We start from the raw sequence: 16,888 nt of genomic DNA on the forward strand, positions 1-16,888 counted from the left end.
TTGAGTGATCTGCCCACCTTGGCCTCCAAAAGTGCTGGGATTGCAGGTGTGAGCCACTGCACCCGGCCACCTTTGCTTTTTTTTTTTGCGATGGAGTCTTGCACTGTTGCCCAGGCTGGAGGGCAGTGGTGTTATCTTGGCTCACTGCAACCTCCGCCTCCCGGGTTCAGGCGATTCTCCTGCCTCAGCCTCCCGAGTAGGTGGAATTACAGGCGCCTGCCACCATGCCCAGCTAATTTTTTTGTATTTTTATGGAGACAGGGTTTCACTATGTTGGCCAGTGTGGTCTCTAACTCCTGGCCTCAAGTGATCCGCCTGTCTTGGCCTCCCAAAGTGCTGGGATTACAGGTGTGAGCCACTGTGCTCAGCTTTCTCTGAACATACACTGTAACCTCTTGTGTTCTTTGGATATTTGGATGTTTCCAGAGTCAACTTGTATCTTGTTCATTGATTGCAACCTTATGGTTAAAGAGTTTTCTTCCACTTTGTAAAAAAATGCATACCTCCTAATCAGATGATTAAATGATGATAATGACTTTGGTTTTTATTGTGTCTTGCCATTCACGAAATACTCTTAAACAGAGTCTTTCAGTTAATCATTGACTGTCTCTCGTGACTGAGTGAGTGAGGAGGGCAGGTGTCACAGGGATCTCGCAGATGGGGCCACCAAGGGTCAGAGAGGTTAAGGAGCCAGCATGGCGTTAGTGCTGAGGGAAGAGTCACCAGGTGCCCTCTTCAGACACTGGGGACCACAGCAAGACTGGCTCCTCAGTGCTCTCTACCTGGGGAAAAGTCAGTTAAATATTTTATGTTATATACTTTTATAAATGCCAAGTTGTTTAAAGTATTGTATGTTTTAAGATATATTAATCTAGAAGCATTTTTTTGAACTGGTTGAAATGGCTTTCTATATCTCAGTTATGAATGGAAGATGAACTGATTTTATTATATGTGCTGCCAAAGTGAGCATGGAAGATGAACTGATTAATTCACATAGCAATTATCAAGAAAAAGATGGGCTAGATCTTTTATAATTTTTTTTTTTTTTTCCTGAGATGTAGTCTTGCTCTGTCGCCCAGGCTGGAGTGCAATGGCATGACCTCGGCTCACTTCAACCTCCGCCTCCTGGGTTCAAGCGATTCTCCTGCCTCAGCCTCCCGAGTAGCTAGGACTACAGGTGCCCGCCACCACACCCGGCTGATTTTTGTATTTTAGTAGAGATGGGGTTTCACCATGTTGTTCAGGCTGGTCTCGAACTCCTGACCTCAAGTGTTACACCCGCCTCAGCTTCCCCAAGTGCTGGGATTACAGGCGTCAGCCACCATGCCCGGCCTTACCATTTTATTTAATTAATTGATTTATTTTTTGAGACAGGGTCTCACTGTCGCCCAGGCTTTAGTGCAGTGGTGCACCTACTGAGAGTAGACCTTCCCCAGATGCCTCAGCTCACAGGGCCCTTGGAGAGAATCAGGAAGGAGGTGCAACCCTCTTAGAGAAAACTAAACAACTTTATGTGCAGAGGTTACAGACATATGTGACCTCCAGAGCATTCCCTGTTTGTGGACGTGGCACATGCTTGGTAACCGTGGTCAGGGAACAAGGCCATTGGTTACAGGATTCCAGTGTCTGTTGAAACTGGGAGACTGGTAGAGCCATTGCCCTTGGACCTGCCAGGTTGAGTCTTTGGCTAGGGTACTGTGAATGTTGCCTGGATTCCTTCTGTTACTCTCTCTTTATCCATTGTGACTGATTAAAACACCTTGACATCATATCTTTACACTTGATCTTAGCCAAAAGGCCTAGAAGCGATGACATCATTTCTTTAGATATGTTAATATGCCAGTGGAGGTTGCTGGTCTCACGTCCTGCATTTTAAGGTGACCTTGCATGTGTCAGCTCAGATCTGCTTGTGTTCATTTCACAGTTTAACTTTCAATGTGTAATTCTATATCTCTTGGTTTCACTTTCTTATGGGGAAACCTTAATGTATCCACTAAGTTTTATATCAGGGGATACAGGGATTAATAAGAAATTTATGTGGAATAATTACGTCTATATAAGCACTGAGATGGGAAGTAGCTAAGAGTTTATAGTTATTGGGAATTTCAAGTCCATACATGTTATTTAATCGTTTACTCATAGACCCAAATACTCTCTAGGATTGTAAAGTTCTAAAGTCTTTTTTTTTCAGGATGGACACCCTCTACCTTTGTGTCTTCACGACAGAACAGAGCAGACAAATCTGTTCTTGGTCCTGAAGATTTTATGGATGAAGAGGTGCGTGTGCAAAACTTTAATTGCCAATTAGCTGGTGGGACAGGTCTAGTTGGTTGCTGTAAGTGCCTTCTCTCTCCCCAGAAGGTCCAATGTACGATTTCCTCTTTGTTTGTAAGGCTTTATCTTTTAGGTATTTGATGTGCAGTGTCCTGTACATCAGTAGAGTCTTGTTCATTGGAGGAGCATTTTATACTGGGGCCAATTTCTAAAATCAAGAGTGTAAGGGGAAAGTCATATATAGGCAATTTACTTGAAAAGCCTTGTGGCTGGGCGCGGTGGCTCACGCCTGTAATCCCAGCACTTTGGGAGGCCGAGACGGGCGGATCACAAGGTCAGGAGATCAAGACCATCCTGGCTAACACGGTGAAACCCCGTCTCTACTAAACAAAATACAAAAAATTAGCCGGGTGTGGTGGCGGGCGCCTGTAGTCCCAGCTACTCGGGAGGCTGAGGCAGGAGAATGGCGTGAACCCAGGAGGCAGAGCTTGCAGTGAGCTGAGATTGCGCCACTGCACTCCAGCCTGGGCGACAGAGCAAGACTCCGTCTCAAAAAAAAAAAAAAAAGAAAAGCCTCCATTGCCTCAAAAGCTCAGTATCCATGGTGCTGGGTCTGCAGCTTTCCACAGTAACTCTCAGGCACACTGCAGTAAAGAACTGTGAGTGACTGCACTAAAATTAAACTTCTGCTACCTTAAAACCTGGTCGTGGATTCACCCATGATAAAGATTAAATAGGGAGGGAGAGCATCAGGAAGAATAGCTAATGCATGCTGGGCTTAATACCTAGGTGATGGGTTGATCTGTGCAGCAAACCTCCATGACACACGTTTATCTGTGTAACAAACCTGCACATCCTGCACATGTACCCTGGAACTTAAAAGTTGAAGGAAAAAAAAGATTAAATAAAACATTTATATCAGCATGTGTGAGGCTGCAGGTAAGAGGGAAGGAAGTCTCATTCTTTTTTTGAGTAGCATCATCTAGAAGGAAACATCTCATGTAGCAAGAAGTCTAGATGTGCTGAGACCCCAGGCTCTCTCTTCTCAGTCTTCTGTTGGCAGCTTGTCCTTATACTACCTCTCCTCATGATTGCAAAATGGCTGTAGTAGTTCCAGGTGGCACATCCAGGATGACGTTGTTCAAGAGAACTTTCCTCTTGGTCCCTTTTCTTTTTTTTTTTTTTTTTTCCTGAGACGGAGTTTTGCTCTGTTGCCCAGGCTGGAGTGCAGTGGCGCTATCTCGGCTCACTGCAACCTCTGCTTGCCAGGTTCAAGTGATTCTCCTGCCTCAGCTTCCCCTGAGTAGCTGGGATTACAGGCGTGTGCACCACCATGCCTGGCTAATTTTTGTATTTTTAGTAGAGATGGGGTTTCACCATATCGGCCAGGCTGGTCTCGGACTCCTGACCTCAGGTGATCCACCCACCTCGGCCTCCCAAAGTGCTGGGATTACAGGTGTGAGCCACCGCACCTGGCAGTCTCTTTTCTTAAAAGCAAAGTAGCCTTTCATATAAGTCCTACCATGAATTTTCTCTACATTTGCTTGCACAAATTGTTTTACATGCCCATTCCTAACGCAGTCCCTGGCAAGGAAAGTGGGATCAAAATGACTGGCTTAGATAAGACACAAAGCCCCACTTTGTAATCCTGCCTTCCCAACACTGGGAGTACCACTCCTGCAGTGTGTGGCAGTGCAGAGGAAGGCAGGTGCCTAGACAACATCAGGACTCTGCAAGGAAAGAGGAAATGTGCCAATGGTTGGACAGGCAGCCAGCAACATCTGCTCCAGTAAAGGCAAAGGCACCTGACTCTAGGCCTGGCACTCACACTTGTGAATGCTTGCTGGCTGGAACTCCAGGCTTTGTCTCTTTCACGCTGACCTTTGAGATACTGTCGAGAAGAACACGGCCATTACTTCCTGTCTTCCCAGCTTGGTCATGCTCGGGGTGGCCCTAATGAGCAGCGACTATCATGCCCTGCCCTTGGCCACTGGCTTTACCTTGTGTGAGGATGAGGTTCTAAAGTCAGTGTGAGGCGGGGCACGGTGGCTCATGCCTGTAATCCCAGCACTTTGGGAGGCCGAGGCGGGTGGATCCCCTGAGGTCAGGAGTTCGAGACCAGCCTGACCAACATAGTGAAACCCCATCTATACTAAAAACACAAAAAGTTAGCCAGGCATGGTGGTGTGTGCCTGTAATCCCAGCTACTTGGGAGGCTGAGGCAGGAGAATCACTTGAACCCGGGAGGCGGAGGTTGCAGTGAGCCCAGATTGCACCACTGCACTCCGGCCTGGGCAAAAGAGAGAAACTCTGTCTCAAAAAAATAAATAAATAAAAAATAAAGTCAGTGTGTATGTCTGTCACTCTGCTGATCCAGAACTAAATTTTGTAGTTTTAACTTTTTTTTTTAACAGAAATAAAACTATGTGATGTATTGTGTATAGTCACTTTCCAAATAATGTAATTCTGTTTGAATTTTTTTGAAGGATCTTAGTGAATTTGGGATAGCACCTAAAGCGATTGTCACCACAGACGATTTTGCCTCCAAAACCAAAGACAGAATACGAGAAAAGGCTAGGCAGTTGGCCGCTGCCACTGCCCCTATTCCTGGAGCCACCCTCCTTGATGACCTCATAACGCCAGCAAAGTGAGCATTTCCTTCTGACTGTCATGATCTTAGCACCGGTGTTTTGCATATGTATGATTCTCTTGCTGAGGGATAGTTTGATTGCAAGTGAGACAAGCCTTCTTAGGCTCAAAGTCTAAGTGAAAAAGGGGGTTTTGCGTAAAGGATCTTGCACTGTCATTGCACGGAGAGATTAAGAACTCCAGCCACTAGCTGTGCTGCTGGGGCTCTCAGAGGCTGGAGAGCTGTTAGGAATTGCAGTGACTTCTCCCACCACCCCTCCAGACCTTATAGCCTCGCTCCTGTCTGCCTCCTTCTACCCTCACTTTCTGTGTATCTCCTTGTGCTCCTGGGCTTGTGGCCTGATACGGCAGCCTTAGACCTTCAGGGATTCCCAGGCCACATGCTTAGCAAGGACTGTCTAGAGTCCCTGTGATCCCATCGTAAAGGCCCAGGAGACAGGTCATCTGATTGACTTCCCCAGTTCAGGTGTGCACCCCAGTGCAGGCTGCTGTGGCTGGAATGGCAGGGTCACGCCAGATGTAATGTGGGTGAGGGCAAGGGCCCAGGCAAGACAGGCCTAGGAACTGAACAGGAACTCAGAAGCCGCTTATTTCATATTCTTTGTTAATGTTATTTTGAAAAGTTCATTTTCAATGCCTTGCTATCCTAGATTATCTGTTGGTTTCGAATTGCTAAGAAAAATGGGTTGGAAAGAAGGACAAGGAGTTGGTCCTCGAGTAAAGAGACGGCCACGCCGACAGAAACCTGGTGTGTATGTTAATTGATTAACTGTTATCACTGCTGCAGCATACTTTTTTTTTTTTTGAGACAGGGTCTTGCTCTGTCGCCTAGGCTGGAGTGCAGTGGTGCGATCCCGGCGTACTGCAGCCTTGACCTCCTGGGCTCAAGTGATCCTTCCACGTTAGCCCCGCAAGTAGCTGGGACCACAGGCATGTGCCACTACGCCAGGCTAATTTTTTGTAGAGACGGGGTTTTGCCATGTTGCCCAGGCCCAGGCTGAGGATTGCCTGAGCAAATTCCAATAAACAAAATAGCTGGGCCCAGTGGTATGTGTGTCTTCTAAGGCTTTTTATGTGTAACGCATGACAGCTTCCAGAAAGGCTGTGCTAGTTTATGCTTCTGCCAGCAGCATGTGAGAGTTCATGTTTCCTACCCTCCCCCAAGCTGTCACAGTTTAACATTATTACTTGTTCCTTATTTCTTGCCCTAAGTCTCCCCAGCCAGACTGTAAGTGACTCTTTGAGGGCAACGGTCATTTCTTTTGGGTTCCTCATGCCGTGCGGCAGTATTGGTTACTCACTGAGCACATTACTGCTAGGTAGGGGAGGTGCTGGTAGAAAATGATTCCTGGCTGGGTGCAGTGACTCATACCCATAATCCTGGCACTTTGGGATGCTGAGGTGAGAGGATCTTTGAGCCCAGGTGTTTGAGACCAGCCTGGGCAACACGGTGAAACCCTGCCTCTACCAAATATACCAAAATTAGCCAGGTGTGGTGGAGCGCACCTGTAGTCCCAGCTACAACTCAGGAGAGTGAGGTGGGAGGATGGCTTTAGTCCAGAAGGTTGAGGCTACAGTGAGCTATGATCATGCCGCTGTACTTCAGCCTGGGTGACAGGGTGAGACCCTGTTTCTAAAACAATTCCCAGTTATCTGCCTCTCACCGTAATGCTGTAGCACATTTTATAAATGTACCCATGTACCTCTGAAGAGTTATCAGTGAGTTTTTTTTTTTTTTTTTTTGAGATGGAGTTTCGCTCTTGCTGCCCAGGCTGAAGTACAATGCGCGATCTCGGCTCACTGCAACCTCTGCCTCCCGGTTCAAGCGATTCTTCTGCCTCACCCTCCTGAGTAGCTGGGATTACAGGCTTGCGCCACCATGCCTGGCTATTTTTTTTGTATTTTTTGTAGAGACGGGGTTTCTCCATGTTGGTCAGGCTGGTCTCCAACTCCCGACCTCGTGATCCACCCCGCCTCAGCCTCCCAAAGTACTGGGATTACAGGCATGAGCCGCTGCGCCCAGCCATTTTTTTTTTTAAATTTTTTGTGGAGGCGGAATCTCACTATGTTACCCAGGCTGGTCTTGAACTCCTGGGCTCAAGCGATCCTCTCACCTCAGCCTCTGGGATTACAGGTGTGATCCACCGCGCCCGGCCTGGTCGGGGTTTTCTATTTGTAGTCACTCATGACTATTGCATTTGAAATCTCTTTTCTAGATCCTGGAGTCAAAATCTATGGCTGTGCATTACCCCCTGGAAGCTCGGAAGGATCTGAGGTATTGCACGGTCTGACTGACCTTCACTTTGGTACAACAGCACCTGTTTCTTTATGACTGTGAAATTTTAGGGTTGGAGACAATTTTAGAAATCAGATCCAATAACTACACAGTGAAATACTCATACCCTAAAGCTATCCTCATTATATCAGCATACATATTCAGCAACATGCCAGCACCACAGATACCCAGGTCTGTTCAGCTTCATGAAATGGAGTTGGTGTTAGCATCTTTTGTGCCGGAAAGTGATTTAGTCATTTGTAACAGCACCAATGAAAGTTTGCTCATTGTTCTGTGTGGCATTAATCACTGCGTTTTCAATTAGTATTTTGTGGGTTTACTTTGCATCATTCAGTGACTCACCTTAATTCCACTTTAAACGGAAATAGGGTGAAGATGATGACTACTTGCCTGATAATGTGACCTTTGCACCCAAAGATGTCACACCTGTGGATTTCACACCTAAAGATAATGTGCATGGTCTGGCTTACAAGGGCCTGGATCCCCACCAGGCACTGTTTGGAACTTCGGGAGAACATTTTAATCTTTTCAGTGGTGGTTCTGAGAGAGCTGGCGATCTTGGAGAAATTGGACTGAATAAAGGGAGAAAATTGGGAATTTCAGGCCAGGTAAAATTATTTTCTATTTTATAAAGGGGGAGTCATTGATAAATGAGTCTACTTTCTTTCTTTCTTCTTTTTAGAGGTTCTTTATTTTCTTTTTTTCCCCCTAATCCTCAAGTGGAATCAGGTCAAAGATTCTTTCTTAAAATGCATTTTTAAAATGGTGACTTTGCCATTTCATTATTACCGTTTCTGTTTTTTTTTTGAGACGGGGTTTCACTCTGTTACCCAGGCTGGAGTGCAGTGGTGCGATCTTGGCTTACTGCAACCTCTGTCTCCTGGGTTCAAGTGATTCTCCTGCCTCAGCCTCCTGAATAGCTGGGATTATAGGCGTGTGCCACCATGCCCGACTAATTTTTGTATTTTTAGTAGAGACGGGGTTTCACCATGTTGGCCAGGCTAGTCTCGAACTCCTGACTTCAGATGATCCACCTGCCTCGGCCTCCCAAAGTGCTGGGATTACAGGCATGAGCCACTGCGCCTGGCCACCTTTTCTTTCTTTCTTTTTTTTTTTTTTTTGAGACAGAGTTTCACTCTTGTTGCCCAGGCTGGAGTGCAATGGCGCGATCTCGGCTCACTGCAACCTCCACCTCCCGGGTTGAAGCGATTCTCCTGCCTCAGCCTCCCGACTAGCTGAGATTACAGGCATGCGCCACCACCCCGGCTAATTTTGTATTTTTAGTAGAGATGGGGTTTCTCCATGTTGGTCAGGCTGGTCTTGAACTCCTGACCTCAGGTGATCCACCCGCCTCGGCCTCCCAAAGTGCTGGGATTACAGGCGTGAGCCACTGCGCCCGGCCCACCTTTTCTTTTTATAAACGTGTTTTTTTTTCAGTCTTTTAAACAAAAATGCTACTTGTTAGAGGCTCCTTTCCGCAGAGAGTAGGAGTTCTTCCAGCGGGCAGTAGAGTAGCAGCGGCCCTTAGACCCCAGCCACCAGCGTTGGCCCAGGCCGCACTGATCAGTTGATGAACATTTCTTCCTTTCTCCTCTTGGAAGCCACATTTCCACCCCTGCACTGCTGCTTGGCTTTGTTCTCCACTCCTCTTCCTGTGCTGGGACCTGGAGCCATGGCTGTTGTGGGGACTGGAGGGCAGTGTTGGCAGTAGGGACATGGCATTCACCTCTGGTCACTGTTTTCTAGAAAACTTGTGTGTGCGTTGGTCAATCTGGGACCCCCGTTCACTTCTCTCTTGGTGATCTTGAAGTGCTAACATGGTTTCCAATCACATCCTTAAAGTAGCTTTATCCCTGAAGATCCCAGACATACCCTAACACCTGTGCTCAGTTTGAAACCTTGTTTTTTAAAGGCTTTTGGTGTAGGTGCCCTGGAAGAGGAAGATGATGATATCTATGCCACAGAAACTCTATCCAAGTATGACACTGTTCTGAAGGACGAGGAGCCTGGAGACGGACTCTATGGCTGGACAGCACCCAGGCAGTATAAAAACCAGAAAGGTAATTCGACAGCCACAAACCTAATGGCAGGACCAAGTGTCAGGGTATTAGGAAGGAGGGGCTGCAAGAGCGATACAGGAGCACCAGCCTCTGTTGTTGGTCAAAGTCATGGTAAGAAACAAAACAAAGAAGCAAGGCCCAGCATGGGAAGTGAAACAAACGCAGGATTCAGACCTGGCCAAGGCCAAAGCCAGCTGTCAAGGTGGGGCCCAGGTGGGAGGGAGGGAGAGGTCTGTAATCAGGGAAAGAGGAATGCCTGGACCAGTGACCACATGGCTGGTCAGAGCTGGCAGTGGGTCAAAGGGAAGCACCCAGAGCTCGAGGAACTGGGCAGGCGGCCAAAGGAGGCCAACACATGCAGCAGGTCAGAAGGTCAAGCCAGGGGACCAGGAGGCAGGTACACCAACAGCCTGCAGCAAGATGGAGCTGGGCGCCCAGTCCGTCTTCTCCCTTGAGTCCCTGGCTCTGAGGAGGCTATTGTTGGGATAAGAGGCCGACATCTCTCAACACAACTTTAACTTCATGCTGTGTTGAAATTTCAAGGTGAATCAGATCCTGTGGTTTGAAGTCACATTTCAGTTGTTTCCAGAAAAGGTGCAGGGCCAGACAGTGTAGAGTCAGTATTAGCAGCATGTGATTTGGAGTCAGTCAGACCTGGGTTTGGATGCCAGCTCTCCATTGCCCAGCTTTGTGACCTTAGGCAAGACTCATAACCTCTCTGGGCATTGGAGTCCACATTTGTAAAGTGAGGATAAAATCCACTCCAGAGGTGGTTGTGAGGATTAAGTGGCATAACTCAGTGTCTGGCATAGCACCTGCCCCAAAGACTGAAGAAGTGGCACCTACTATTCTTTGGTTATCATACAGTCATGTGTCACTTGACTGGGATGGTATGACAGGGAACCCAGGGTTTTACACAGGACACTGGAAGGGCATGTGTACCCAGTGTTAGGAGACTTAACCTCTGGGTGGTCAGTGGGCTGCTAGTACTTACTTCCTTTTTTTTTTCCTTCCAATGTTTTTCTTTTTTTTTCCCCTGAGTCATTTAGCTTCTGAGCCTTCTTCCTTTTGCCTCCCTATAGTTTCTGATTTCTGTCCCCAAACTATGGATTATTTTTATATAACTTAAATGAAGATATATTAATATATCATAATATACTATTTAATTTTAATACTATATTATAATCAATATACCCTTATATATTGTATATGATTTATATTTTATATAATTAATATATCAATACTGTCGGTATATTATGTAACATACCAATACATTATTACATAATAATGTATTGATCTATGTTAATTATTCATTATTTATTAAAAGTGGTGGGAGAATGAAATTGATAATATCCTATATCTGTTAATATAAATGATATTTAATATTATACAACATAATAACAAGATATCAATCCTTTAATAATTAATGATATGTAATGACATATATTTAAGTCCGCCTGCTGAGCCACATCTTTCACTTTTCCCTCGTGCACCAGCTTTGCCCCCAGCTGATTGGTTCTCACTCCTTCCACTGAGCTCCGAGCCTGTCCTTGTCCCTCTCTGCTGTGGCCTCTCTCCCCCAGCTTCCTTTCTTCCCCCATGCAGGGTCACAGCATCTGTAGTTTTGACTGTATGATTTTCTATTCGGTGAATCTATCTTTATTTTACCTAGTCTCCACGGTTGATTTTTTACATTTTTAAATTTTTTTTTTTTTTTGAGACAGTGTCTCACTCTGTCACCCAGGCTGCAGAGCAGTGGCATGATCTCTGCTCACTGCAACCTCCGTACCCCGGGTTCAAGCGATTCTCCTGCCTCAGCCTCCTGAGTAACTGGGATTACAGGTGTGCGCCACCACGCCCAGCTAATTTTTTTTTTTTTTTTTTGAAGAAGGAATTTCCCTCTTGTTGCCCAGGCTGGAGTGTAATGGCCTGATCTTGGCTCACCACAGCCTATGCCTCCCGGGTTCAAGCAATTCTCTTGCCTCAGCCTCCCAAGGAGCTGGGATTACAGGCGCCTGCTACCACGCCCGGCTAATTTTTGTGTTTTTAGTAGAGATGGAGTTTCATCATGTTGGCCAGGATGGTCTTGAACTCCTGACCTCAGGTGATCCGCCCGCCTCGGCCTCCCAGAGTGCTGGAATCACAGGCGTGAGCTACCACGGCTGGCCATGGTTGATTTTTAAATTCTCTTTTTTTCCGTGATCAATAGGGCTATAATGAATATTTTTCTGATTGTGTCTTTATGTACATTTGTTTATTTCTTCAGAATTCTTCAGAATGAACTCATAAACATGAAATTTCTGGGTTTTGAGATAATACAAGTTCCAAGAATGTGAAATTGAATCCCACATTACCTGAAGAAATTTTAGTAAGTTCTAGAAGCTTAAAAAAAAGCCCAACATGCCAGGTGCATTGGCTCACACCTGTAATCCCAGCACTTTGGGAGGCTGAGGCAGGCAGATCACGAGGTCAGGAGATCGAGACCATCCTGGCCAACATGGTAAAACCTCGTCTCTACTAAAAATACAAAAATTAGCTGGGTGTGGTGGTACATGCCTGTAATGCCAGCTACTCGGGAGGCTGAGGCACGAGAATCACTTGAACCCAGGAGGCAGAGGTTGCAGTGAGCCAAGATTGTGCCACTGTACTCTAGCCTGGTGACAGAGCAAGACTCCATCTCAAAAAAAAAAAAAAAAAAAAAGCCCAACAGGAGTCAAAGCACAAAGAATGGTTTTGTGGGGAGGGGAGAGATGTGGTGGTGCTGAATGATGAGTGGCTAAAAGCCTTAGCTCATCTGCACTGCGGGCTGTTCCTGCTTCAGGCCTGAGCTCCTAGCCTGTGAAAGAGCTTTTGATGGTCATGTAGAAGGGGCTTTTTTTTTTCAGAAGGGGCTTTTGAGTGCAGAGAATACAGTTCATTTATATGGACTTTCGGCGTAACCAGTATGTGCAGGAAAACCTTGAGAATCAAATCAAAGAGCTTTTGTTGGTGGGGTTGTCTCTATGACCAGAAGACCATCCCCACCTCCAGGTCAGAGGGCATTGGTCATTCAGTTTCCTGTGTCTGTGATCTTTATGTCTTGTTAAAGATTGCAGGCTGACCTGGTGGCATTGCCTTTCATCCCTATTTGGATTGTTGCTAAGGAGATGGCCAGGTAGTCACCCTGTAGTTCTTCACCTAGTTTTACACATGATGCACTCACAGTTGTGATTTGTATTTTCCTCCATGCTTGTCCTCTTGGTGGTTTTTCTTGATCTTTTACTCCATGGGGTATATCCTTTGGTGCCCGTAAGGTACTTCTTCTAAAAGTCACGTCAATGTGCTTGTCTTGGAGGACCACAGCCTTGTGACCTGGGTAGCCCAATCTGTCCAGGGCGGTGTGGGCCGGGCCCTAGTCACTGAGTCAACAGAGGTGTGGGGCTTTGCTCACCACTTGTTCTTCCCTTTACTGCTGCTGTTGAGTGATAGCACGTATGACACGTACTATTTATGTTCTTAGAGATAAGAACGTAAAATGCTGATGTGTTCTGTCTTATTCTAATCATCTCTACTTCTGGAATTAATCTATGACATCATTTTGTAGAATCAGAGAAAGACCTTTGGTACGTTGGCAAAATTTTGGATGGATTTTCCTTGGCTTCTAAACCTTTATCTTCTAAGAAAGTAAGAAAAACTTTTTTTCTTTCTTTTTTTACTGGTTTAGTTCTTAAAATATTTGCTGCTATGTGATCTGAGTTCTATTAACAACAGGAAAGATAAGTAAATTCTGTTTTCAAAAAACAACAGCCTGGTTACTAGTGATTGTCTAGAAAAACATTCTACGTTAGAAATATCAGGGCCAGGCGCAGTGGCTCATGCCTGTAATCCCAGCACTTTGGGAGGCCAAGGTGGGTGGATCACCTGAGGTCGGGAGTTTAAGACCAGCCTGACCAACATGGAGAAACCCCGTCTCTACTAAAAATACAAAATTAGCCGTGCGTGGTGTCGCATGCCTGTAATCCCAGCTACTAGGGAGGCTGAGGTGGGAGAATCACTTGAACCCAGGAGGTGGAGGTTGCAGTGAGCCAAGATCACACCACTGCACTCCAGCCTGGACAACACGTAAAACTCTGTCTCAAAAAAAAAAAAAAAAAAAAAAAATCAGTTGGCCAGGCGTGGTGGCTCACGCCTGTAATCCCAGCACTTTGGGAGGCCAAGGTTGGCAGATCACCTGAGGTTAGGAGTTTGAGACCACCCTGGCCAATATGGCAAAACCCCATCTCTACTAAAAATACAAAAATTAGCCAGGTGTGGTGATGGGCACCTGTAATCCCAGTTACTCGGGAGGCTGAGGCAGGGAGAATCGCTTGAACCTGGGTGGCAGAGGTTGCAGCGAGCCAAGATCGCACCATTGCACTCCAGCTTGGGCAACAAGAGCAAAACTCCGTATCAAAAAGAAAAGAAAAGAAAAGAAAAGAAATATCAGTCAGTAGCTACATTGTGATAAAAATACCTAATTGCTTTTTTTTTTTTTTTTTTTTTTTTTGAGATGTAGTCTCGTTCTGTCGCCCAGGCTGCAGTGTAGTGATGCAATCTTGACTCACCGCAACCTCTGCCTCCCAAATTCAAGCGATTCTCCTGCCTCATCCTCCTGAGTAGCTGGGATTACAGGCATGCACCACCACGGCTGGCTAATCTTTGTATTTTTAGTAGAGATGGGGTTTCATCATGTTGGTCAGGCTGGTCTTGAACTCCTGACCTTGTGATCCACCTGCCTTAGCCTCCCAAAGTGCTGGGATTACAGGCGTGAGCCACTGCGCCTGGCCGCTAATATTTTAAATTCAAACTTCAAGTGAGTGGTTATTTACATGAAAAGAGACATACATTAGAAAGAGAATGAAATTGCTATGATTCTAGGGGAAATGTAGGTTAAGGAAAAGTAGAAAACATTCAGAAAGCTGGATAACCCATAGCCCTGGTTCTTCCCCATGCTCTGAAGCTAGCAGGGGCAAGGTTCCCTGGCCTCCTCAGCTGGGGCCGAGCAGAAGGGAGAGAAGCCGTGTGCAGGTGGGTGAAGTTGGAGGAGAGCTCTGCGTGCCTTCGCAGATTGCTTTGTTTTTGTGAGATGCTGTCACAGCCACATGTAAAGCTCTTAGGCCACATGGCGCTCTTCCTGTCACCACCAAAGTCACATGCTCACAGGCACACTCAGGAGGGAGTTGGGGTGCTGGCCAGCCCAGGAGGGGTGCCTGGCCATCTGCCTTGTCAGCATTCCTGTTTTAGATTGTTTCACGCTTTAATCAGCTTTTTGTTTTTTATTCAGCAAACATTTGTTCAGTACCTCTAAGGATTGGCCTGTGCTTGTCTGGGACACGGGAGGCCAGGGGACAGTTTTGATTTGTTTCATTGTGATAGTTCATGTGTTGTGATAGCCAGCAGGATATATCTAGGACAGTGTCGGGCATACAGTAAGCTGCTATTATTACCAGAAATGTCAAATAACATTAAAGGAAAATGCACGTGTTTTACATGTATGAAAAGGAAGCATAAGGCCGGGCACGGTGGCTCACACCTATAATCCCAACACTTTGGGAGGCTGAGGCGGACGGATCACTTGAGGTCAGGAGTTCGAGACCAACCTGGCCAACATGGCGAAACCCCACCTCTACTAAAAATACAAAAATTAGCCAGGCATGATGGCACGTGTCTGTAAACCCAGCTACTTGGGAGGCTGAGGCAGGAGAATTACTTGAGCCCAGAAGGTGGAGGTTGCAGTGAGCCAAGATTGTGCCACTGCACGTCTAGCCTGGGTGACAGAGCAAGACTCCATCTCAAAAAAAGAAAAAAAAGAAAAGGAAGCATAGTTTAAAAATGATGGAGAAGCACTCACTGGTCCTTAGGATAAATAGGCCAGCCTGGCCCCAGGTAGCTCCCATCCAACAAAGGTAGCAGATACACAAATACAGAGTCGTGGGCAAAGATCCCTAAGTGCAGAGACACAGTCCTGGGGGTTCCTGGCGCTTCGCTGGAGTAGGGCTTTGGGCAGGAACGCTTCAGAGGAGGGCTGTGTTCATCTAGCCTTTCACACACAGATTTAGATGGTTCTCTAGATCTGAATCTAGAGGTCAAACAGAACAATGATTTGGCAGACAGACGGAGAGAAATACTTTCAATCCAAGACTGGGCATGGTGGCTTACGCCTGTAATCCTAGCACTTTGGGAGGCCAACGCAGGCAGATCGCTAGAGTCCAGGAGTTCGAGACCAGCCTGGGCAACATGGTGAAACCCCATCTCTACAAAAAATACAAAAAAAAAAAAAAAATTAGCTGGGTGTGGTGGTATGTGCCTGTAGTCCTAGCCTCTTGGGGGCCTGAGGTGGGAGGATTGCTTGAGCCTGGGAGGTCCAGGCTGCAGTAAGCCGTGATTGGCTGCTGAACTCCAGCCTGGGCAACAGAGTGAGACCCTGTCTCAAAAAAAAAAAAAAAAAGAAATACTTTGAATCCCATGGAGGATATAGAGAAGTTGTGGACACACTCCTCCTTTCTGCCATGTTCCTCTGGGTTTTCGTGTGGTGGTAACATGAGAGTGTTTTCTGGCTGATTTGGGGGTGTGTCTCCAGAAGGTGATGAAGCTAAGATGATAAAAAAACAGGATTTCTTGACAATGATAACACCACTCTTTCATGGACTTTCATTGTGCCAGGGGCTTGACCCAGGCTCTGTACTTTAACAACCACCTGGGGAGCTTGGGGAACTCCAGTTATAGCAGACTCTCTGGGGTGGGGCGCAGGCATCAGTATAGTTACAACTCCTCAGGCGAGTCCAGCATGCACCTGGGCCTGAGAGCCAGCGGAGAGAGGGGCCGGGAGAGAGGGGTCAGTGCTTTCAGCCACAGGGTTACTTCATCATGGACGTCAGCTTTCATGTAGCTTAAAAATCTAGAGAATATTTCAGTGTGAATTTGGGGGAAAAAAATAGTAAAGAAAAGTCTAGAAAATAGCTTAAATAACAAACACATGTGGATTTGTTAGACCAAGAGCAAGGGAGACCATTTAATGCAGTTATTTAACAATATCTAGTACTTTCCTTAACCTTGTCTGCTGTGCCATCATTCATGCCTGTCAGTGTTAAAAATCCCCAAATTTCCCAAATAGATTTTCATTTCACTTCCGTCAACTTTTAAATTAAAGTTTTTAAATTCCTGTCCCCACTCCCCTCCTAGCTCCTGGGCCAGGTCCTCTTGGCTCTACTCACATTATTCATAGTAATATCTTGGATGAAAAAAATAGGCCAGGCGTGGTGGCTTACGCCTGTAATTCCAGCACATTGGGAGGCTGAGGCGGGTGGATCATTTGAGGTCAGGAGTTTGAGACCAGCCTGGCCAACATGGTGAAACCCCGTCTCTACTAAAAATACAAAAATTAGCCAGGCATGGTGATGCGTGCCTGTAATTCCTGCTACTTGGGAGGCTGAGGCAGGAGAATTGCATACCCAGAGCTGAGATTGCACCACTGCACTGCAGCCTGGATGACAGAGCAAGACTCTGTCTCAAAAAAAAAAAAAAAAAGAAAAAGAAAAAAGAAAGCCTGAAGCTTCAATTTGCAACTGAAACATAACTAGAAAAAATAATT

General features: G+C 46.2%; 1 protein-coding gene across 1 annotated transcript in view; it reads left to right on the top strand.

Annotated features, from left to right (window-relative positions):
- The window catches only part of GPATCH1 (G-patch domain containing 1), a 49,594-nt gene that overhangs the window by 7,764 nt on the left and 24,942 nt on the right, over positions 1-16,888 (top strand). Inside the window, exons 3-9 of the mRNA XM_019016675.4 lie at positions 2,192-2,277; positions 4,761-4,921; positions 5,574-5,671; positions 7,140-7,198; positions 7,588-7,827; positions 9,132-9,279; positions 12,863-12,942. Of these exons, the coding sequence (XP_018872220.3) occupies positions 2,192-2,277; positions 4,761-4,921; positions 5,574-5,671; positions 7,140-7,198; positions 7,588-7,827; positions 9,132-9,279; positions 12,863-12,942 (872 nt within the window). The remainder of the gene's footprint in view (positions 1-2,191; positions 2,278-4,760; positions 4,922-5,573; positions 5,672-7,139; positions 7,199-7,587; positions 7,828-9,131; positions 9,280-12,862; positions 12,943-16,888) is intronic.

Source organism: Gorilla gorilla, chromosome 20, assembly GCF_029281585.2.
Source record: "Gorilla gorilla gorilla isolate KB3781 chromosome 20, NHGRI_mGorGor1-v2.1_pri, whole genome shotgun sequence".
Taxonomy (NCBI): domain Eukaryota; kingdom Metazoa; phylum Chordata; class Mammalia; order Primates; family Hominidae; genus Gorilla; species Gorilla gorilla.